We start from the raw sequence: 19237 nt of genomic DNA on the forward strand, positions 1-19237 counted from the left end.
TTTATCAGTTTTTAGGTTGAAGGAAAACATTCTCTAGAAAATCCCAGAATAAAGACAGAAACCAACAGAAATAGAAGTTAGAGACGTTCTACAGAGAACCAGGAGAACCTCAGTCATCAATTAAAATTACAATAAATTAATCTGGATTTAATTCAGAAATAAAACAAAATACAAACAAAATTTATATTTTAACAAATCTACATTTATTTATCTATTTTTTCCATATTTATTAAATAAATAATTAAGAACATTCTTTCAATATAAATACATCAATAAATAAATATTTAGTAATATTTAAATAGTCATTAACCCTGAATAATTCATTTTTTTTCCTATGTATTATTGTATTATTATTTGCATATATTAGTAGTATATATTTTTATTATGCATTATTTTTACATATGAATTTCTACAGTATTCTGCATTATTCATTGTCTATTTTTATTAATGCAATATACAGAATTAAAGAACTAAAATACATATATTTATAGAAAACTCAGCCAGAAACCTGGGTGTCATGATTGATGACCAGCTGACCTTTAAGGTTCACGTGGCCTCAGTTTCTCGATCTTGTCGTTATGCCCTCTACAACTTCAGGAAGATCAGACCCTTCCTGACCCAACAGGCCACACAACTTCTGGTTCAGGCTCTTGTGATGTCACGCATTGACGACTGCAACTCTCTTCTGGCAGGTCTCCCTGCCAGAAGAGAGTTGCAGTCAAACCTCTACAGATGATCCAGAATGCAGCAGCACGTCTGGTCTTCAACCAGCCCAAAAGAGCTCATGTCACTCCCCTGTTCATCTCCCTTCACTGGCTTCCAGTTGCAGCCAGAATCAAATTCAAAACTCTCCTCCTGGCTTACAAAACATTTACTGGTGCTTCCAGTCCAGCCCGGCTCCATATCTCTAACCAGACTCTTCTCCTCTGTTGTTCCCAAATGGTGGAACAAACTACCAAACTCTGTGCGTTCTGCTGAGTTCCTTTCTCCTTTTAAGAGACAACTGAAGACTCAATTGTTCAGAGAACACCTAGGCACTTAATCTGACTCCACCTTAGGGGTAGAATAAGTCAGGTGGTCCAAAACCCGGCACTTATTTAGCGCTGACAGAGTATTAAAAAAGGGGGGGGTGGGGGGTTGGCAATTCTTCTGCAACTTGATGGCAACACCTTTGACCAATCGCACTTGAAGCACTTTTGCACTTACTACAGGTTTTTCCTGATGTCTGAATTCTTGCTTGTGTTGTACGTCGCTTTGGACAAAAGCGTCTGCTACATGAAATTGTAGAATTGTAGAAAATCAGAAACAAAAATACAAATTTATGTTTGTGTGTTTTAATTTATTTATTCTTTCATGTTTTAATTTATTAGTAATTTCAGATTTAATTTACTGTTTATTTAATTCTAATAAATCTATTATTATTCTTTTTGTTATTATTATTATATTGATTTACTTCTGTGTAGGGCTGGGCGATAAATCGAATTAATTCGATTAATTCGCTTTTTTAAAACCTGACGATTTGAAAATTTGCCAAATCGTAAAATCGAGACGAGCTTAAATATATAACAATACAGATACTTCTTCTGCCTTTCACAACTTGTGCACTGGCGTTTGCTTCCGCCTCTCATCTCCTTCTGCCAAAACCCCGTCATGGCGGACAACAGCAGACGAAGAGTTGGTCGCCAGAAAAGGGCCTCATGTTACATCGATTATATGGAAGTGGTTCGGCTTTGACAAGACTGACACAGAGCAAACTACAGTCATGTGCAAGGTTTGCAAAAGTACTGTGAAAACGAAGAGTAGCAGCACAACTAACCTCTTTCAGCACCTCCAGCAGAGGCATCCTAAAGAATGGGAAAAGTGCTGGCAGCTACGGGAGTGCGGCATGGCTAGCACTAGCCATAGCAAACAGACCGCAAAGAAACAACAGAAATCCATTAAAATCGAGATTTATTTTTTGGTCATATCGCCCAGCTGAACTTCTGTGCTGTCATTCTTTCATGTATTAAACATTATGTTGATTTATAACTTAAATATATAATCTAAATATGGATTTAAAAATGATTTTAGTGTTTTTTTAAAATTTATTATTTATCACATATGAACGTCCACATGGATTCATTATTATTATTATTTAGTCTGTTTCATTGTGATGTCTATAAGTGATGACTGAGACCCTCATGGTTCTCCGTAGAACCAGAACACGGGATCGGTTCTCCAAGGCATCATGTGACCTGTGTGTTACCGGTCGACACGCCGGCTGATGGCGTGTTTGAAAGCAGCTACAGCCGTGTCCTGATCCAGGATCTGGATCTGTTTGGAGGAGGATAAGTCGTACCCATCATCTGGAGGGAACCTCTGCAGCGCCACCTACAGGACACGGAACACACAACACGTTACATGTAAATAGAGAACACGTTAAATGTGTACTCAAAACACGTGACATAGAAACACAGACCATGGTCCATGTGAACATTTAGGTTTTCTGTGGTTTTAAGCGTGTTCCTGTTTCAGTCTGTGGTTCTAAGCATGTTCTTTACCTCCTGACCGAGTTGCATCATCATATCTTCGGTTCTCTGGATGTCGGCGTTGGACAGACTCTCAGCCAGCTGAGCCAGTTCCTGTTCTCTAGTTACCCCTGGAACCAGCGGAGGTTCCCAACCATCACGGAACTTCAACACCGAGGGAGGAAAGTAGTAGTCCTTCGGCCACTCCAGCCTGGAGAACATCAGGAGAACATGATGAGAACATCAGGAGAACATCAGGAGAACATCAGGAGAACATCAGGAGAACGTGAGGAGAACATGACCTCACCTGCACTTGGTCCATCCGTCTCCCAGGGCGACCCACAGGTGTCTCTCCTCGGCTGTCGTAGCAGCATGAAGGAACTCGATGGTTTCTCTGTTCAACAGTGGAACCACGACGCTACGAGCTAGATCCACGCTACCAGATGTCTGGATCACCTGAAGGACGAAGGAACCACGGATCAGCGCTTCTGCTGAGGTTCTACTGAGGTTCTGCTGAGGTTCTGACATTTTGCTGAGGTTCTATTGATGTTCTGCTTCACTTTGCTTACAAATCGATCCGTTTCATTGATCCTAAGCTCCAACTACAAACAGCTGACGAAGGAAACTTTTTCTGTTCTAGAATTTGTTTTTATTTTCCATTTTCTTCAGACGTTCATCTTCAGGTTCTAATTCATCAGAACCAGAAGCTTCAGGTCCAGATGAGTCTTTCTAGAACCATCAACTGTTCCTGTTTCTTTCATTCAGATTTCACTGAAACGCTGCGTTTAGTTTATTAACATGATAAATAACGTTTGAAGAACGCTGAGATCATCTGACGCTGCTGCAGATGTTTAGGAGTTCAACTGAAGCAAGAACCGGCAGAGAGTTCTGGTTCTGGCTCTGGACTCACCATCTTCAGAGGAGTGAACAGGAAGTGGACCAGATCCACAGCACTCGGGTTCTGGATGTGGTCCTTCAGCTTCCCCTGCAGGTCAGAACAGGCAGCGTGAGAAGCTTCTAAAAGGTTCTGAAGGTTCTAAAAGGTTCTGAGGTTACTATAATAATAATGAAACCTTTAGGATTAATAGTTTACTGATCAGTTTCTGTCTGGTTCTAACAGTCTGAGCTGAAATAATCAGTCATCTGATAACTGGTCAATCAATCATCCAAATATTTACCTGAATATAAACATTAACATGTTTCTCTATGAAGATGAGGTCTTTTTGCACTTATTGGTGACAAATTTAATGTTTGATTCTCAAACTTTAAATCTATTAATCATAATTTTATTCATGTATTTCATATTTTATTCAGAATTATCACCTGGGGTCTAAATTTTACAGAAATACAAACATTTTACCAGAAAAGGAACAAATCTGTTTAAAATTCACCAAAATAAAAGAATGAAACACTTTACGATTTAAAAACAAACAAGATTTAAAATAAACCTTCAGCTGTGAGTGTATGTGATCAGGAATATGAAAAAATGTGAACCAGGTGAGAACAGGTGAGTGGGGTACCAGCTGGTTGAAGGCGTGTTTGAACTTCTGCAGACAGTCCACAAACTCGTCCTCACTGGGAGGTTTGGATCTCAGTGTCAGGACGCCCTCTGGAGGACAGAAGCAGAACCACAGGTTAGAAACTCACCTGGGATCAGCCCCAGGTAACAGAAGACCAGAGGAGGTAACGGCTTTCATTTCTTGACCACATCTCTGGTTCTTTTAGTCGTTTTGTGTCTTTGGGTAAATTGTGAAACCTTTTTGTCGTTTCATGTTTCTTTTTTCTCATTTTCTGTCTCTTTCTGCTTTTTCTGGTCGTTCTTTTCTTTACAGACTATTAACTGATCAACAAGCTGGAAATTTGATAATTCTGTTTTTCCTGTTTCTGGCTGATAAATTGAGTCTTTTTGGTGACTTGTTTAAAGATAAACCTTTAAAACAGATTTTTTTTCTTCTGAAGGTTCAGGAAAATTTTCAGATCATTTTCAGAGTTTCTATTTTCTGCCTGAAATTCAAGTTAAACGTGCGTTTACGTTTAAACCAGTTTCTTCACAGATTCAAAGATACGAAATAAATATAATCAACAAAGACTAAACTTCTGTCACATGACTGCTGGTGACAGCCGAGTCTGTTGTGCTGAGAAATGAATTTTTGTCGTTCTGTGTCTCATTTTTTCATTTTGTGTCTATTTTTTGTTGCTTGTCTTGTTTCTTATACACTTTTTTTTTGATCACTTTATTTTTAACTTTTTATTTTTGGGCCTTTTTCGGCTTTATTTGACAGGCTAAGTGAGAGACTGACAGGAAACGGGGGAGAAGAGTGGGGGTAGACAGCAAAGGGCAGCGAGCGGGAATCAAACCCAGGCCGCTGCGTCGGAGACCAGTTCCTATACGTGGTTCACCCGCTTAACCCATTGAGCTATACGGGTGCCCCTGATCGGTTTATTTTTGTCTTTTTTTTTAAAGCAGACCAAAGCGATTAAATCAGATCTTCAGCTCAGATCTGGAACATTGAGAGACATTCAAGGACTGTGGTTTTAAGTTGGTAACTTGAACATTCTTTGTGTTTTTATAGGTTTCGGCTGATAAATTGTGATTGTGTTTACAGCTAACAGGGTTCAGATTGTACACATGTTGTTTTAGTTCATTTGTGTTTTGGACTTGGAAACTCAGCTCACCTCCCGGACCTTTCTTCTTGCCCTTCTTGGCCTTCTTCCTCCTGGAGAGCTCGCTGAAAGCCTCGGCTGCCTTCTGAAGCTGAGTAACGAAGAACTCGATGTCGTCCAGGATGTGGTTCAGGATTTGCTGGAGATGAAAGCGGTTTCAGGTGTCTGGAATGATTAAAGCTCAGATCTTTACGTAACCAGATTTGTCCTCAAAGCTTCAGACTCTGATTACGTTTGAACTCAACGTTCTCCAATCAGATTAAAGCTCAGATTTATCGTCCAGCTGCTGCCGGATCAGACAGATGGACTCACCACGTCTCGGTCCACCCGGGTCGCCGTCATCTCCACCAGACCACCGTCCCCTGAGAGCTGTCGCTGCCGCTCGTCTGGCGCCAGAACCACGATCAGAACCAGGACCAGAACCACAACCAGGATTAGAATTAGAATCAGAACCAGGATCAGAACATTCAGTTAGAACCAAATGTTAAGATTCCAGATACTTCAACCAGCAGATGATATTTGTTTCTAGTTTTATCACATTTTTGGTGTTTGTCTGCAGAAATATTAACTTCTAAATTATTATAATTAATCAGATTAATGAGATAAATCTGAGTTTCTGTTGAAGCTTCTTCTGTAAGAAGATGGATAATAAAAAAAAACACAAACTAATGACACTAACAGAAGCTAATGATGACCAACTGGAGCTAACAGCAGCTACAAGGAGCCAATTCAATTCAGTTCAAAAAATAAAAATAATAACAGTAGCTAATGGGAGTGATCAAGAGAATACAGGAACAACAGTAGCAACAAGGAGCTAAGAGAAGCTATGTGGAGCTAAGAGAAGCTATGTGGAGCTAAGAGATGCTAGAAGGAGCCAAGAGAAGCTATATGGAGCTAAGAGAAGCTAGAAGGAGCAAACGAGAAAACTGGAGCTAACAGTAGCTATTTGAGGCTAACAGGAGAAAACAAGAACTAACAGATAGCCTTTTAGCGCTAACATAAGTTGGAGCAGAAGAGAAATTACTTTGGAATTTTTAGAATAAATTATTTGTCGTATTTATAAATTAAATCTAAGACTTCCTCTGACATCACTCACAGTCTTGCTGCTCATTGGTCCACGCTGACCAGGCTGCCGCTCGGCTCTTTACGTCCACCGGATTGGCCGACGCAGGCGGTTCAGGGGCGGGGGCAGTAGGGGGAGGGGGGATGGCGCTGTCGCTCTTCAGGATCATCCTGCAGACACAATCAGCCAATCAGCTGCCAGCATCAGAAGTAGGTCTAATAAGGAGGGAGGTGATTGGTTCTTACTTCAGAGCCTCTGGTCGCTTCTTCACTTTGCCTCCTTTGGCATCGATCATGGCACTTTCTACGTCTGCGTGGATCAGATTCGCCTGCAGGGACATTTTATTTACACATTACAGAGGATGAAGACAGGAAATCTGGAATGTTTCTGATTTTATCTTCTTTCAAAATAAAAGCTCCAGTGGTGAACCTCAGGGTTCTACTGTTGGTCCTTTAATATTAAATTAAATAGACTCAAAACCTGCTTTCAGGGCTTGTTATATTTAATGTTTAGATTTTAAAAATTTAATTTCAGCAACTTTTTAAGTGTTTATTAATCTGAACTGTTTTTATTCTGACAGTAACAGGAAGTAGAGTTTTCATTATTTTTACTTCAGTGTTTTCATATTGTGGTTCTTTTTACTTCTGCTGTATTTTTAAGTCACTCTGCATCTTCAGCTTATAAATGATCAGATTATAGTAATATTATAAAATATAAATGCACCAGTGTTAACACAATAATCAGTTCATAAATCTGTCATTTAGTCTTATTAATATAGACTAATTTACTTTATACTGAAACTACATCCAGTTCTGCCCTCTGGCTTCATTTTATGGTATTTTATTCTTTTCTCTGAGTTTTTGTTCCAGCTCACCTTGATGTCGTCGCACTGGAACAGGTGCAGGTCCGGTTTGGTTTGACCCGATTCTTTACACACCAGAGCCAGGATGGAGTCGTAGCTGCAGGCGTTCATCACGGCCTGGCAGTGCTGGATGGAGGAGATGGGGAAGTTCTCCAGCTCATTCTGTAGGAACCCAGAAAGAACAATCACAGTAAATATAACAGAAGTCTGGTTAAATACAACAAAAATCAGATTAAACATGACAACCGAGAGGTTCACATTCACTTGTCTGATCAGCTACAGGTGAGTCCTACCTTGGTCTCCAGGTCCACCAGGCTGACCATCTTCTCCTCCACCTGCAGTAGAACCTCCTGGGTCCAGACCTTCCCTTTGGCGTCCAGCAGACGCAGGCGTCTGATCCCATCGTCCACCGAGATCATCCCGTCCTTACGGTCCAACACGAAGGTGGTGAGATGCTGCAGGACCAGGAGGACAAAGTCAGAACCACAACCAGGACCAGGACCTGAACCAGCACCAGGTTCTGGCTCAGACTCGGTCGACTGCAGCTGTTGCATTCAATTAATATAGATTACATTAACTGCATTCTTAACTACATTACATGAATTATTGATTAATTATATACTTTATGTATTATATTACATAGTATAATTTATAGATTAATTATAATATATTAATTATAGAGGCTAAAGAAGCTGTATTGCAGTGACCACCCAAACCCTACTAACCCTGGATGAACCACCAGATCTGGACAAACTAATGGCAGCTATCAGGACAACACAGGATGGTAAAGCTCCAGGAAGTGATGGGATTCCAGCAGATGTGTGGATATTTGGTGGTGTTCAGATGACCAACTGCCTGCACAAGATCATCCAAGAGATGCATACCTCAAGACTGGAAGGATGCAAGTATTGTGCTTTTGTTGTAGAAAGGTGGCAGGAAAGACTGGAAATTACCGAGGTATCTCACTGCTAGCTGTTGTTAGTCAGACACTGTCACGTGTACTACTGAACAGACTCAATGGACACATCATGCAGAATGTAGTACCGGAAACCCAGTGTGGTTTTAGAAGTGGCAGAAGCAGAATGAACATGATTTTCTGCCTCAAACAGCTTCAAGAAAACGAACAGAATGTGCCACTTCATGACCTCACTAAAGCCTTCCAAGGACTTTGGCAGGTACACAATAAATATGACTGACAGAGAAGTTTGTCAGCCTGATTGAGGCGCTCCATACGGGTATGCAAGCCAACGTGACAAAGAGTGGTTCAGTATCGAAAGACTTTTCAGTAAGTAACGGGGTGAAACAAGGGTGTGAGCTGGTGTCTCACTCCTCTCTATATCTGGCAGTCATGCTTGATGTGGCCTTCAAAGACACTTTAGAAGGAGAATACATCCAAACAAGGAAAGAAGCAGACCTGTTCAGTGTGGCACAATTTAAAGCTAAGAGTAAGACATCTATAAAGGAAGTAAGAGAAATGTTCTTTGCTGACAACAGTGCTCCAGTTGCACACGATGCGGAGGATATGCAACCTTTAGTGGAGAAATTTGCAAGAGCAGCCTCAAAATGAACATCAAGAAAACAGAGTGCCTTCATCGACCACCAGGGTTCCAGCTGTCAGCGTCACTACCAGAAGAGGTCAGCATCGGTACACGGCTACTAGTCAAGTGTAAGACTTTCAAGTGTCTAGGGGGTACTGTTTCAGAGAATGCTAAGGAGGACGGACTATCTCTCAGAATGGAAGAGCTAGCGCTGTGTTTGGAAACTTGAGGGAGAGACAGTGGTACAACCGACATCCATGAAAATGCAACGTGTACACAGCGACAGTACTGGCTGCTCTACTGTACGGTGCTGAAACCTGGACGGTCTACAGACTGCAGACACTCCACACATACATGATGAGACACCTTCAGGTCACAATGAACATCTCATGGAAAGACAAGATAACCAACTGAAAAGAGCTGAACCGAGCTGGTCTACCATCAGTGGACAACATGCCAACACAGATAAACCTGAGATGGATTGGACATGTTGAGAGGATGGATCACCAGCGTCTCCTTGGACATGTTGAGAGGATGGATCACCAGCATGTCCTTCAGCAGCTACTGTCCTCACAGTAATGTGCATTCAAAGACAATCAGGGTAGACCAAGGCTCAGATCTAAAGACTCTGTAGAGAGGAAGTTGAAGAAGTTGGAGTTCCTGGCAGCATAAGGCTGAGAACAGAGCTGCATGGAGGAACCCGATCAGACCTAAATGAGACTGTCATTATCGTCACGACAGACTGCTACGACAATGATTATATTATACTTTATTATATTAATAATATGTTCATACAGACCTCCACATGGTACTGCGATGTGTCTGTCAGGCTGTTGATGCTGGCCTTGCTGTAGTTTTTTCTTTGTTCTGATGGAAACAGCAGAAGTAGGAAATTAAATCTCTGATTATAGATTATAATCAAACAATGACAATAAAATTAATATTCCTGAAGGCATCTAAAAGGATTCAAACTGTCCCACCAGAAGGACGAAACTCAGAAATACTGAAAAGTCTGAAGCTGGTTTCTGTTTATTGATGAAAATTACATAAAAGGAAATAAATTAATTACAAATAAATAATGACAACATTTGTCCCGCACAAATGAAGTTTATTGTAGTCATTTAGAATTTGTCTTTATTACCTTTGTCTAAAAGGGGAAAAAATGCTTGAAAATATTTTAGGTTCTCCAGATTTCCTTAAAATTGGTCAAAAATGGGAAAAAATTCCAAATTCACCCAGAAATTGGACTAAATTGGACAAAAACTAAATAAACTTGTGACTAAAATGATGTTGTGGTTTCATTCTGTTCCACTGAAGCTGTAAATACTAAAATAACAATAAAATTTATTTGTTCAGAGTCTAAGAGTCACACGGAGAGCTTGTTGGAGTGAAAATGAAAAAAGTTTAATTAAATAAAAAGCTTTAATTGTGATTATTAATATTAGATACTGATTATTAATTAGATAATAATGATTAATATTAGATACTGATTATTAATTAGATACTAATGATTAATATTAGATACTGATTATTAGGAAGAAACCTTAAAATTCAGCTGAAACACAAACTTTGGTAAAACGTTTTATTAAAGTTCAACATAAAAACCTTCAGTTGGTTTCAGCTGGACTCTACAGGAGGCAGAGGCAGGTTGTTTTTAGGCTGTTTTCAGGTTGTTTCTATGGTTTTTTTTTAGGGTACTTTTAGGTTGCTTTTAGGTTGTTTCGGTTTTCTTGAATTTACAGAGCCTGTGAGTAACGTTTGTCCGTTGGTCTCAGTCTAAACGACCTACAGGAGCACAGTTTGTTCTTCAGTTATCAGCTGATAAACTTTAATAACTGATCAAACATTTAGAACCATGGGGCTGAACTTTAAACAAACAGAAGCAACAGATTAAAGTCTAAAGAAAGCAGCTGAAGAAACAGGAAGTAGCAGAAAGTCTGAACCAGAAAGTATGAAATGTTCAGATAAACTCTGACGCCAAACAAATGACTGCCATTTACTTAAATCGAGGGATACACCGATACCACTTTGTTCCAAAACGAGTAATGTACGAGTACTTGCATTTGAGTACTCAACGATACCGACACCGAGTACTTGCGCCATTACACATAAAGTTACTTTGATTTTTTTCCAGATATCGCCTGTTATTTGTACATAGACTGTATATAAGATGGTCGCTGCCCTCCTTGCAGCCGTGGGTCGGTGCCGGAAGTGTCCTGGTGTCGTGGTATCGGTAGCCATTTTATGAGTACAAGAATGAGTACTCATGCCTTGTCTTGGATCAATACCTGATCAGTATCAGGTATTGATCCAAGACAAGGGATTGGTGCATTCCTACTTAAATCCTAAAATCAGAACATTTTCATGAAAAAATGTTGAGTTTGTCTTTAAACTGAGTACAGAGAAGAAAACTGAAGAAAACTTCAACAGACAGAAGAGACGTTGAGAGGCTGAAGAAAAAAATCTCAGTTATTTTACTAATGTTGAAGAAGAAACTTGACATTTTATGAGAAGATCAAAACAAATAAATTATGAATTGAAGATACATGAATAAAAGGAGCATGATGGATCAGCCCCACACGTCCTTCTCAACACTACGGGTCAGATTTTGGTTCATTTGGACGTTTGTTTCTTTTACTTCCAATAAAGTTTTATTTTATTTCATTTTTGATCTGTATGGAGGCAGACTAGTGCAAAAAATAATCAGAAAATTTATAAGACTAATAAGAAAACTTCGAAAATATCAGAGAAAACAAAACTATTAAAAGTTGTTTTTATTCTCTAAAATAAATCATATTTTCTTTCTGACACTAGAGATGTCTTGTTTGCTTATTTTGGCACAAATGTGATTCCATATTTGCTTAAAAACAACTGATTTAATACAAAGATAAATGTAAAACTTTAACGTCCAAAAGATTCAAAACCAGAAATAAATCAGAGAAATAAAAGAAACAACACTCAGAGGTTTTATCTCACTGACTTTTCTTTTTATGTTTGGAAGAAGAACGAAGGAAATAAATCTCATCTGATCCTGTTAAAGTCACAAATAATCACATTAAATCAGATTCAAAATCACATTTCTGTTAAACACGATGACAACAAAACAACATGAGAGATAATAAATAGACAAAGTAAACCATATCAACGGCTTTATTCAGATCAGAACAAACTTCTCCTTTTCAGAGCTTTTAAACCTATTTTGTGTGAATCTTCATTAACTTCTGTTTGAACTTCAGAGACTCAGCAACTCTGCAATATTTCCTTTTCCCCACTACAATAAAAGCACCAGCCCACCAGAACAAGAGACTCACCGTACAGAGCTTTGGCACTGGACTTGGCTTTCTGTCTCTGAGGCCCCGGAGACGAAGAGCTGTGGCCACTGAGACACAAACACAGGCAGCAGGTCAGTAAACACGGATCTGATTGGCCGACCATTTAGTCATCAGTCTGAATCGGCGGTAACCACGGCAACGGGACTGATGGTCTACAACCAGCAGGCAGAAAAACGGATTCACAAAACGTTCATTTAGTTCAAATGTGGAGAATAAATTAAAAAAAACTAAAACACAGCAACACAAAAATACATAAAATATAATAAACTAAATATAGTGAATAAAACATAATTATTTAAACTAAATAGAGTGAATCAAAAATATAAATTAAACTAAAAGCAGTGGTCCAAAAATATATAAAATATGTCGGGATCAAGAGTTTTTTTTTAAGTGAACCAAAAGTTTCAAAAATAAAGTGATTAAAAACTTAAAAATACAGTGATTAAAAAATATATATATTAACTATAAAATCTACAATATATTAAACCCCCTGATAAACCATGATCCAAAAACATTTAATATTTTTTAGAAAACTACAAATATGGTATACCAAAAATGAAGTCAAGATCTAATTAAATATGTTTGTTTGTTTTTTTAAATTGACACTGGCCCAAAGATATATAATATAACATAATATAATATAATATAATATAATAATATATAATACAATATAATGGATAAGATTTTAAATAAAGTTTCAGAAAGAGAAAAATATTACGTGGTTGGGTTTTTTGGTGCTTTTGATGGTTTTGTGTCTCTGTGTTCTTTTATATTCTGTTTTATTTCTAAATGTAGCGAGCAGACTTTACTTGGAATAAAATGGATTTTTTTTTCTTTAGTGTTTGAGTTTATATCAGAAACGTCCTAAAATACGGTAAATTATATATTTATCAGCTGCTGATAAATGTTAATTTTAAATCCTGGCGTTGATGATCATGTTTACTTCCTGTCAGGTGAAGTCGTCTTTCTTCAGAGTTCATTGATTATTGATGATGTCATCACTCAGAATAAAGAGTAAAGGTGAGAAAATACCAAGTTTCAGCAGCAAAACCTGATCAGCAGACAGTTGGATTAACCACAGAGAGATGCTGCAGATACTGCATTTAATACTGGAACCAATACTGCATCTAAAACTGCATCTACTACTGCATTTAATACGACATGTAATACTGCATTTAATACTGCACCCAATACTACAGCAAATACTCCATGTAATACTGCAACTAATACTACATCAAATGCTACACTGCATCTGAAACGGATCTGTCTCTTTTTTTGATCGAATGACAGTAAAACATGAAAGATTTCAGTTTTATTTTGTGCAGCGCTGATTTTAGCAAACATTAGCTAATGCCAGCAAGTTATTGCTAGACCAGGAAGCACACTGCTGATTAAATTTAGCAAGTTCGGTTAATTTATAGGTTTTTAAATCTGATATCTGGAATTTCTGGCGGCTAAAAAAAAAAAAAAACAGACTGAAATCAATCAGCTGGTGGAAAAATCCTTCATCCTCCAGCAGCAATGCTAACGGACGAGCTAATAGTTTTTTTATTATATTAATTTATTTAGTCAGGGACCATGCTATTATCATGGGACACATAGAACTGATGCATTACATGTAGAGTGTGTAGCATAGAGCTATAGGACGAGCGAATAGACAAGCTAATGGCTAACAGCGCTGAAGGACTAGCTAATAGACAAGCTAACGGCTAATAGACAACTTTGCTAGAACACTCACTTGACGTTGGAGCTGTAGGAGCTGAAGATGCCAGAGGCCAGAGCTGGATTTTCATATCCGTTCATGCTGCTTCACAGTGGACAGTCGCTACAGGAAACACAAACAGTGTTAAATAACACAATAAAACACACATCAGTGTTAAATAGCACAACAGACACACAACAGCTGATATTTTACACTAAAACAGCAGCAGCTATGTTTCAAAAACAGTTTACTGATTTACATTCACACTTAAATCAGGTTTGTTTTGTGTGTTAAACTGAACAAACATGATCAGAGAACTGGATTTATCTGCAAAGTCTAATAAAAAAACATTGTGATAGAAAATCTTCAAATCAGGTCAAAGAGGTTAAGTTCAGCAGCGTCGTTTGTCTTGTTGCTGTTTATGTCTCATCACTGTTGTTGTATATTTTGTTGGTATTTGTGTCTTGTTGGTGTTGTTTACATCTTGTTGCTGTTGTTTATGTACTGTTGCTGTTGTTTATGTCCCAGTGTTGTTTTCGTCTTGTGTTCCATTGTCCTATTTCAAGTCAGTCATGGAAAATCAGTTTTGTTTTTTTAGGTTTCACAGAATCTGGTTAGAAGAAATTATTTCTTTTTGGTAAATTCTTTAAACAGAAGTTATAAAACAAATTGATTTTGATTAATTTTTACATTTTTCCGCTCAGATTTTTGTACTCTGTTAGAACCACATTTCTAAAGTTAAAATGTAATAATTTTTCAGATGTTGAATCTGCAGGTGGTAAAATGCTGAACTAAACATCAATTTTTCTTTAATCTAAAAGATTTATGGACTGGACTCCAGCACGGTGGAGGCAGCATCATGCATGTGGTGAATACGTGGGCAGTGGACAGCTGGTCAGGACCGGAGGGAAGCTGGAAGCTGCCAAGTATCTGAAGGGCAGGTTGACCTCAAAGTTCTTAGAGGAACTTCCTACTGATTCAGATCCAACATTTCAGAAACAATTAAAGACATCAAAGATCAACTCAGAGAAGCTGCTAATGTCCTGATCAGACATTACAGCCGTTTTAAAATGGCATACCTGATGGTTCTGTTAACATACTTTTACTGGTCCAATCTCTAAATACTGCTGACTATATGGGTTCAGGTCTTTGTGAACCTTCATACAGCCTCATGTAACCTCATATAGCTTCATGGAGCCTCACGTAGCTTCACGTAGCCTCATACAGCCTCATGTAGCTTCACGTAGCCTCATACAGCCTCATGTAGCTTCACGAAGCCTCATGTAGGTTCATGCAGCCTCGTGTAGCTTTCTACAGCCACCAGGACACCGAGTCCGTCTCTGCGTCTCGTTAACTCGTCACGAAAACCTTCCTGAGCAGCAGAAAGCTGGTCGAGGCTGAAATGAAAACTGAACACAAAGGAGCCTCCAGCTGATTTATGGGAGTGGAGGTAAAGTCACACTATGTACAGTGTGTGATTACTTTTCCCAGGCTCCATGTTTTATTCAGCAGGACTCCATTTTAAGCTCCATGACAACAATAGTGCAGACCTACAGCTGCTGTGAGGAACAACCTGCGAGGCCACGAGCAGGGAGCAAAAAAACCCAGAGAGACTCCCCAGGAACTGATATGAGCGAGAAATGTCACCATAAATAAATATAATAAATATCACCAGAAGTAAACAAAGACAGAAGTTAGTCCTCAAACCTGACATGAATAAGTCTAAAAACAAGAGATCTGAGGAGGACTGAGGTTAATCTGAACATCAGAGACAGCAAACATCTTCAAACATCAATCCGTTTGATCCATCAAAGAGCAGTAGCCATCAAACACTAGAACAGAGAAAATAATGAGAAGAAGGAGGCTAAGATTCAGAAGAAGACTAGGTCAAAAAAAAGGAGACAAAGAAGAGACAGAAGACAACAATGAAGGCAACAGCAGAAGAAGAAGGTCATGATGTCAGAAATGTAGATCAGCTGTAGTTCCTGGTTGTTCCACCTCTTCCTGTTTAATCCTGTAGAGACCAGAGGAAGCTAAAACAGAGATCATTGAGGGAGTTTAGCAGCAACAGGCACCATGACAACAACCAATGAGGAGGAAAATGACCTCATCTTGTCTCCTTTTTTTACTTTGTGTCTTGTTTTTGTCATTTTGTGTGTTTTAGAATAGAATAGGTTTATTGTCATCATACATGGCATGATGAAAACACTTCCACTTGAGGGTGCAACAGGCAGTAAGTAATAAAATATCAAATTAAGTAATAAAATGAATATATGCATATATAAAACAATGTTAAAACCACACCATGTGCAAAGAGGGCGCGATATGTGCAAAATGGGAGGAAGATGAAATGGAACAGGAACCAGTAGAATATGATAGGTTATGAAAATGGATGAAAGCAGCAAAGAGTGATACTGTGCATTTTGTTTTGTGTCCAACAAGAACTTAAACTTCCCAAAGTAACCAGGAGAATGTCTGAAGGACTGAACGATGTTCCAGCTGAACCGAACCTCAGTCTGTTAGACTGAAGCTTCACTTTAACTTCCTGTTGCCTTCTGTCCTCCAATCATATCCCTCCTTTTCTCTGGCTCCGCCCCATGCAGTTATTCCAGCTGATCTCCAGAGACTCTGTGGTTAATGTGAAGCCTGATGAGGTCAAAAGTCGACTGTTGCTCCTGCTGTAGCTCTTTATCGCTGTTTGTTCTGGGAGGAGACAAACTTTAATCTGAAGAGAAACGTTGATAGACTGCACACCTTCAGCCCGAGAAACCCACAGAGAAAACAGTGAAACCACACCTTCAGCCCGAGAAACCCACAGAGAAAACAGTGAAACCACACCTTCAGCCCGAGAAACCCACAGAGAAAACACTAAAACCACACCTTCAGCCCGAGAAACCCACAGAGGAAAAAACTAAAACCACACCTTCAGCCCGAGAAACCCACAGAGAAAACACTAAAACCACACCTTCAGCCCGAGAAACCCACAGAGAAAACAGTGAAACCACACCTTCAGCCCGAGAAACCCACAGAGAAAACACCAAAACCACACCTTCAGCCCGAGAAACCCACAGAGAAAACACTAAAACCACACCTTCAGCCCGAGAAACCCACAGAGAAAACACCAAAACCACACCTTCAGCCCGAGAAACCCACAGAGAAAACACTAAAACCACACCTTCAGCCCGAGAAACCCACAGAGAAAACACCAAAACCACACCTTCAGCCCGAGAAACCCACAGAGAAAACACCAAAACCACACCTTCAGCCCGAGAAACCCACAGAGAAAACAGTGAAACCACACCTTCAGCCCGAGAAACCCAGAGAAAACACCAAAACCACACCTTCAGCCCGAGAAACACACAGAGAAAACAGTGAAACCACACCTTCAGCCCGAGAAACCCACAGAGAAAACAGTGAAACCACACCTTCAGCCCGAGAAACCCACAGAGAAAACACCAAAACCACACCTTCAGCCCGAGAAACCCACAGAGAAAACAGTGAAACCACACCTTCAGCCCGAGAAACCCACAGAGAAAACACCAAAACCACACCTTCAGCCCTAGAAACCCACAGAGAAAACAGTGAAACCACACCTTCAGCCCGAGAAACCCACAGAGAAAACACCAAAACCACACCTTCAGCCCTAGAAACCCACAGAGAAAACAGTGAAACCACACCTTCAGCCCGAGAAACCCACAGAGAAAACAGTGAAACCACACCTTCAGCCCTAGAAACCCACAGAGAAAACAGTGAAACCACACCTTCAGCCCTAGAAACCCACAGAGAAAACACCAAAACCACACCTTCAGCCCTAGAAACCCACAGAGAAAACAGTGAAACCACACCTTCAACCCGAGAAACCCACAGAGAAAACACCAAAACCACACCTTCAGCCCGAGAAACCCACAGAGAAAACACCAAAACCACACCTTCAGCCCGAGAAACCCACAGAGAAAACAGTGAAACCACACCTTCAGCCCGAGAAACCCAGAGAAAACACCAAAACCACACCTTCAGCCCGAGAAACACACAGAGAAAACACCAAAACCACACCTTCAGCCCGAGAAACACAGAGAAAACACTAAAACCACACCTTCAGCCCGAGAAACCCACAGAGAAAACACCAAAACCACACCTTCAGCCCGAGAAACCCACAGAGAAAACAGTGAAACCACACCTTCAGCCCGAGAAACCCAGAGAAAACACCAAAACCACACCTTCAGCCCGAGAAACACACAGAGAAAACACCAAAACCACACCTTCAGCCCGAGAAACACAGAGAAAACACTAAAACCACACCTTCAGCCCGAGAAACCCACAGAGAAAACAGTGAAACCACACCTTCAGCCCGAGAAACCCACAGAGAAAACAGTGAAACCACACCTTCAGCCCGAGAAACCCACAGAGAAAACAGTGAAACCACTAACCACTGAGATTTTGCTTCTAACTTTACCAACTTTCAGCCTAAAATCAGGAGATTTCATTAAAATCTGTTTATTTTTGATGGAAAAAATAAAGTAGCCAATCAGAAAATTTGAAGGATGGAAGAAAACTGAGATCCTGATACCAATAGAAGATAATTTCTTAACAAAAATCAAGACAGAAGAAAACACAAAATAGAGATGACAATTTAGACTGAGAGCGAAATCAGAGCAAGTGGAAGAATACAATAAATGCAGCAGAAACAGAGGAGCAGAGATCCATCCAGCATGGAGAAACATCTACAGATGATGAGCAGAGGAGAGAGGAAACATGGAGATAGAAGAACATCTACAGGATGAGGCGAGAAAAACACCACAAATTGACTAAAAACAGCATAAAGTGACAGAATAATGTAAATACATCCATCTACTGTCCTGTTTTCATGAAGAACTGGTTCCTAACTGGTTCCTGTCTTATCTGACCTCCATTTCCCAGCATGGCTCAGTGACAGCAGGAAAGTGGATTAGGTTTGTGGACTTAAATCGTCTTATCAATCCTCTTTGCTTTCCTCGCAGACTGACGGATGCTTTGTTTCTGGTCCATAGAACCAGAAAACTGAAACCTTACAAAAAATGAAAATATCTCACCATTTAAAAATGTTTCAGCTTAAAATGGCTGAAATTAAAGCTCTACAAACATGAAGATCAACAATAACAATTCAGTCAAATGAACGTATTTCTGCTTCAAGGGTTTTAAATAAACAGAATGAACAGTAACGATGTAGCTGGTCATGTTTAAAGCTACAGTAGCCTAAACAAGCTAATGAAAGCCACAACTTTAGCCAAAATATTTAGCTGCTACATTAGCCTTAAAGCTTCTACATTAACCCAAAGAAAACATTTAGCTGCTATATTAGCCTTAAAGCTACTACATTAGCCTAAACAAGCTAATGATAGCCATAACTTTAGCCAAAACACTCAGCTATCACATTAGCCTTAAAGCTACTACATTAGCCTAAACAAGGTAATTACAGCACCAACTTTAGCCAAAATATTTAGCTGCTACATTAGCCTTAAAGCTACTACATTATTCTAAACAAGCTAATGATGGCCACAACTTTAGCCAAAACATTTAGCTGCCACATTAG

At 39.5% G+C, this 19237-nt stretch overlaps 2 protein-coding genes across 6 annotated transcripts in view; both read right to left on the reverse strand.

Moving 5' to 3' along the window:
* The window catches only part of eps8a (epidermal growth factor receptor pathway substrate 8a), a 29232-nt gene extending 15390 nt beyond the window's left edge, over nucleotides 1-13842 (reverse strand). For 3 of the 5 annotated variants that reach the window (XM_022222076.2, XM_051947601.1, XM_051947596.1), the window contains exons 1-14: nucleotides 13705-13842; nucleotides 11946-12013; nucleotides 9434-9501; nucleotides 7390-7551; nucleotides 7109-7258; nucleotides 6480-6562; nucleotides 6268-6404; nucleotides 5484-5557; nucleotides 5184-5310; nucleotides 4028-4116; nucleotides 3418-3492; nucleotides 2815-2963; nucleotides 2541-2718; nucleotides 2246-2370 (exon numbers count right to left, since the gene is read on the reverse strand). In XM_022222076.2, the coding sequence (XP_022077768.2) occupies nucleotides 2246-2370; nucleotides 2541-2718; nucleotides 2815-2963; nucleotides 3418-3492; nucleotides 4028-4116; nucleotides 5184-5310; nucleotides 5484-5557; nucleotides 6268-6404; nucleotides 6480-6562; nucleotides 7109-7258; nucleotides 7390-7551; nucleotides 9434-9501; nucleotides 11946-12013; nucleotides 13705-13769 (1550 nt within the window). In that variant the 5' untranslated portion in view covers nucleotides 13770-13842. The remainder of the gene's footprint in view (nucleotides 1-2245; nucleotides 2371-2540; nucleotides 2719-2814; nucleotides 2964-3417; nucleotides 3493-4027; nucleotides 4117-5183; nucleotides 5311-5483; nucleotides 5558-6267; nucleotides 6405-6479; nucleotides 6563-7108; nucleotides 7259-7389; nucleotides 7552-9433; nucleotides 9502-11945; nucleotides 12014-13704) is intronic. The other 2 variants (XM_051947615.1, XM_051947609.1) reach the window with 1 other exon arrangement.
* A 107-nt stretch (nucleotides 13843-13949) lies between these two features.
* LOC127533429 (uncharacterized) lies at nucleotides 13950-18578 on the reverse strand. The gene is made up of 7 exons (XM_051946497.1): nucleotides 18573-18578; nucleotides 17968-18090; nucleotides 17762-17927; nucleotides 17556-17639; nucleotides 17052-17513; nucleotides 16886-16969; nucleotides 13950-16633 (listed from the first exon to the last, which is right to left on the reverse strand). The coding sequence occupies exons 1-7, from the start codon at nucleotides 18576-18578 to the stop codon at nucleotides 16551-16553; spliced, it is 1008 nt and encodes a 335-aa protein (XP_051802457.1). The 3' UTR covers nucleotides 13950-16550.
* Between the last annotated feature and the right edge of the window lie 659 nt (nucleotides 18579-19237).

This window comes from Acanthochromis polyacanthus, chromosome 1 (assembly GCF_021347895.1).
Source record: "Acanthochromis polyacanthus isolate Apoly-LR-REF ecotype Palm Island chromosome 1, KAUST_Apoly_ChrSc, whole genome shotgun sequence".
NCBI classification, from domain to species: domain Eukaryota; kingdom Metazoa; phylum Chordata; class Actinopteri; family Pomacentridae; genus Acanthochromis; species Acanthochromis polyacanthus.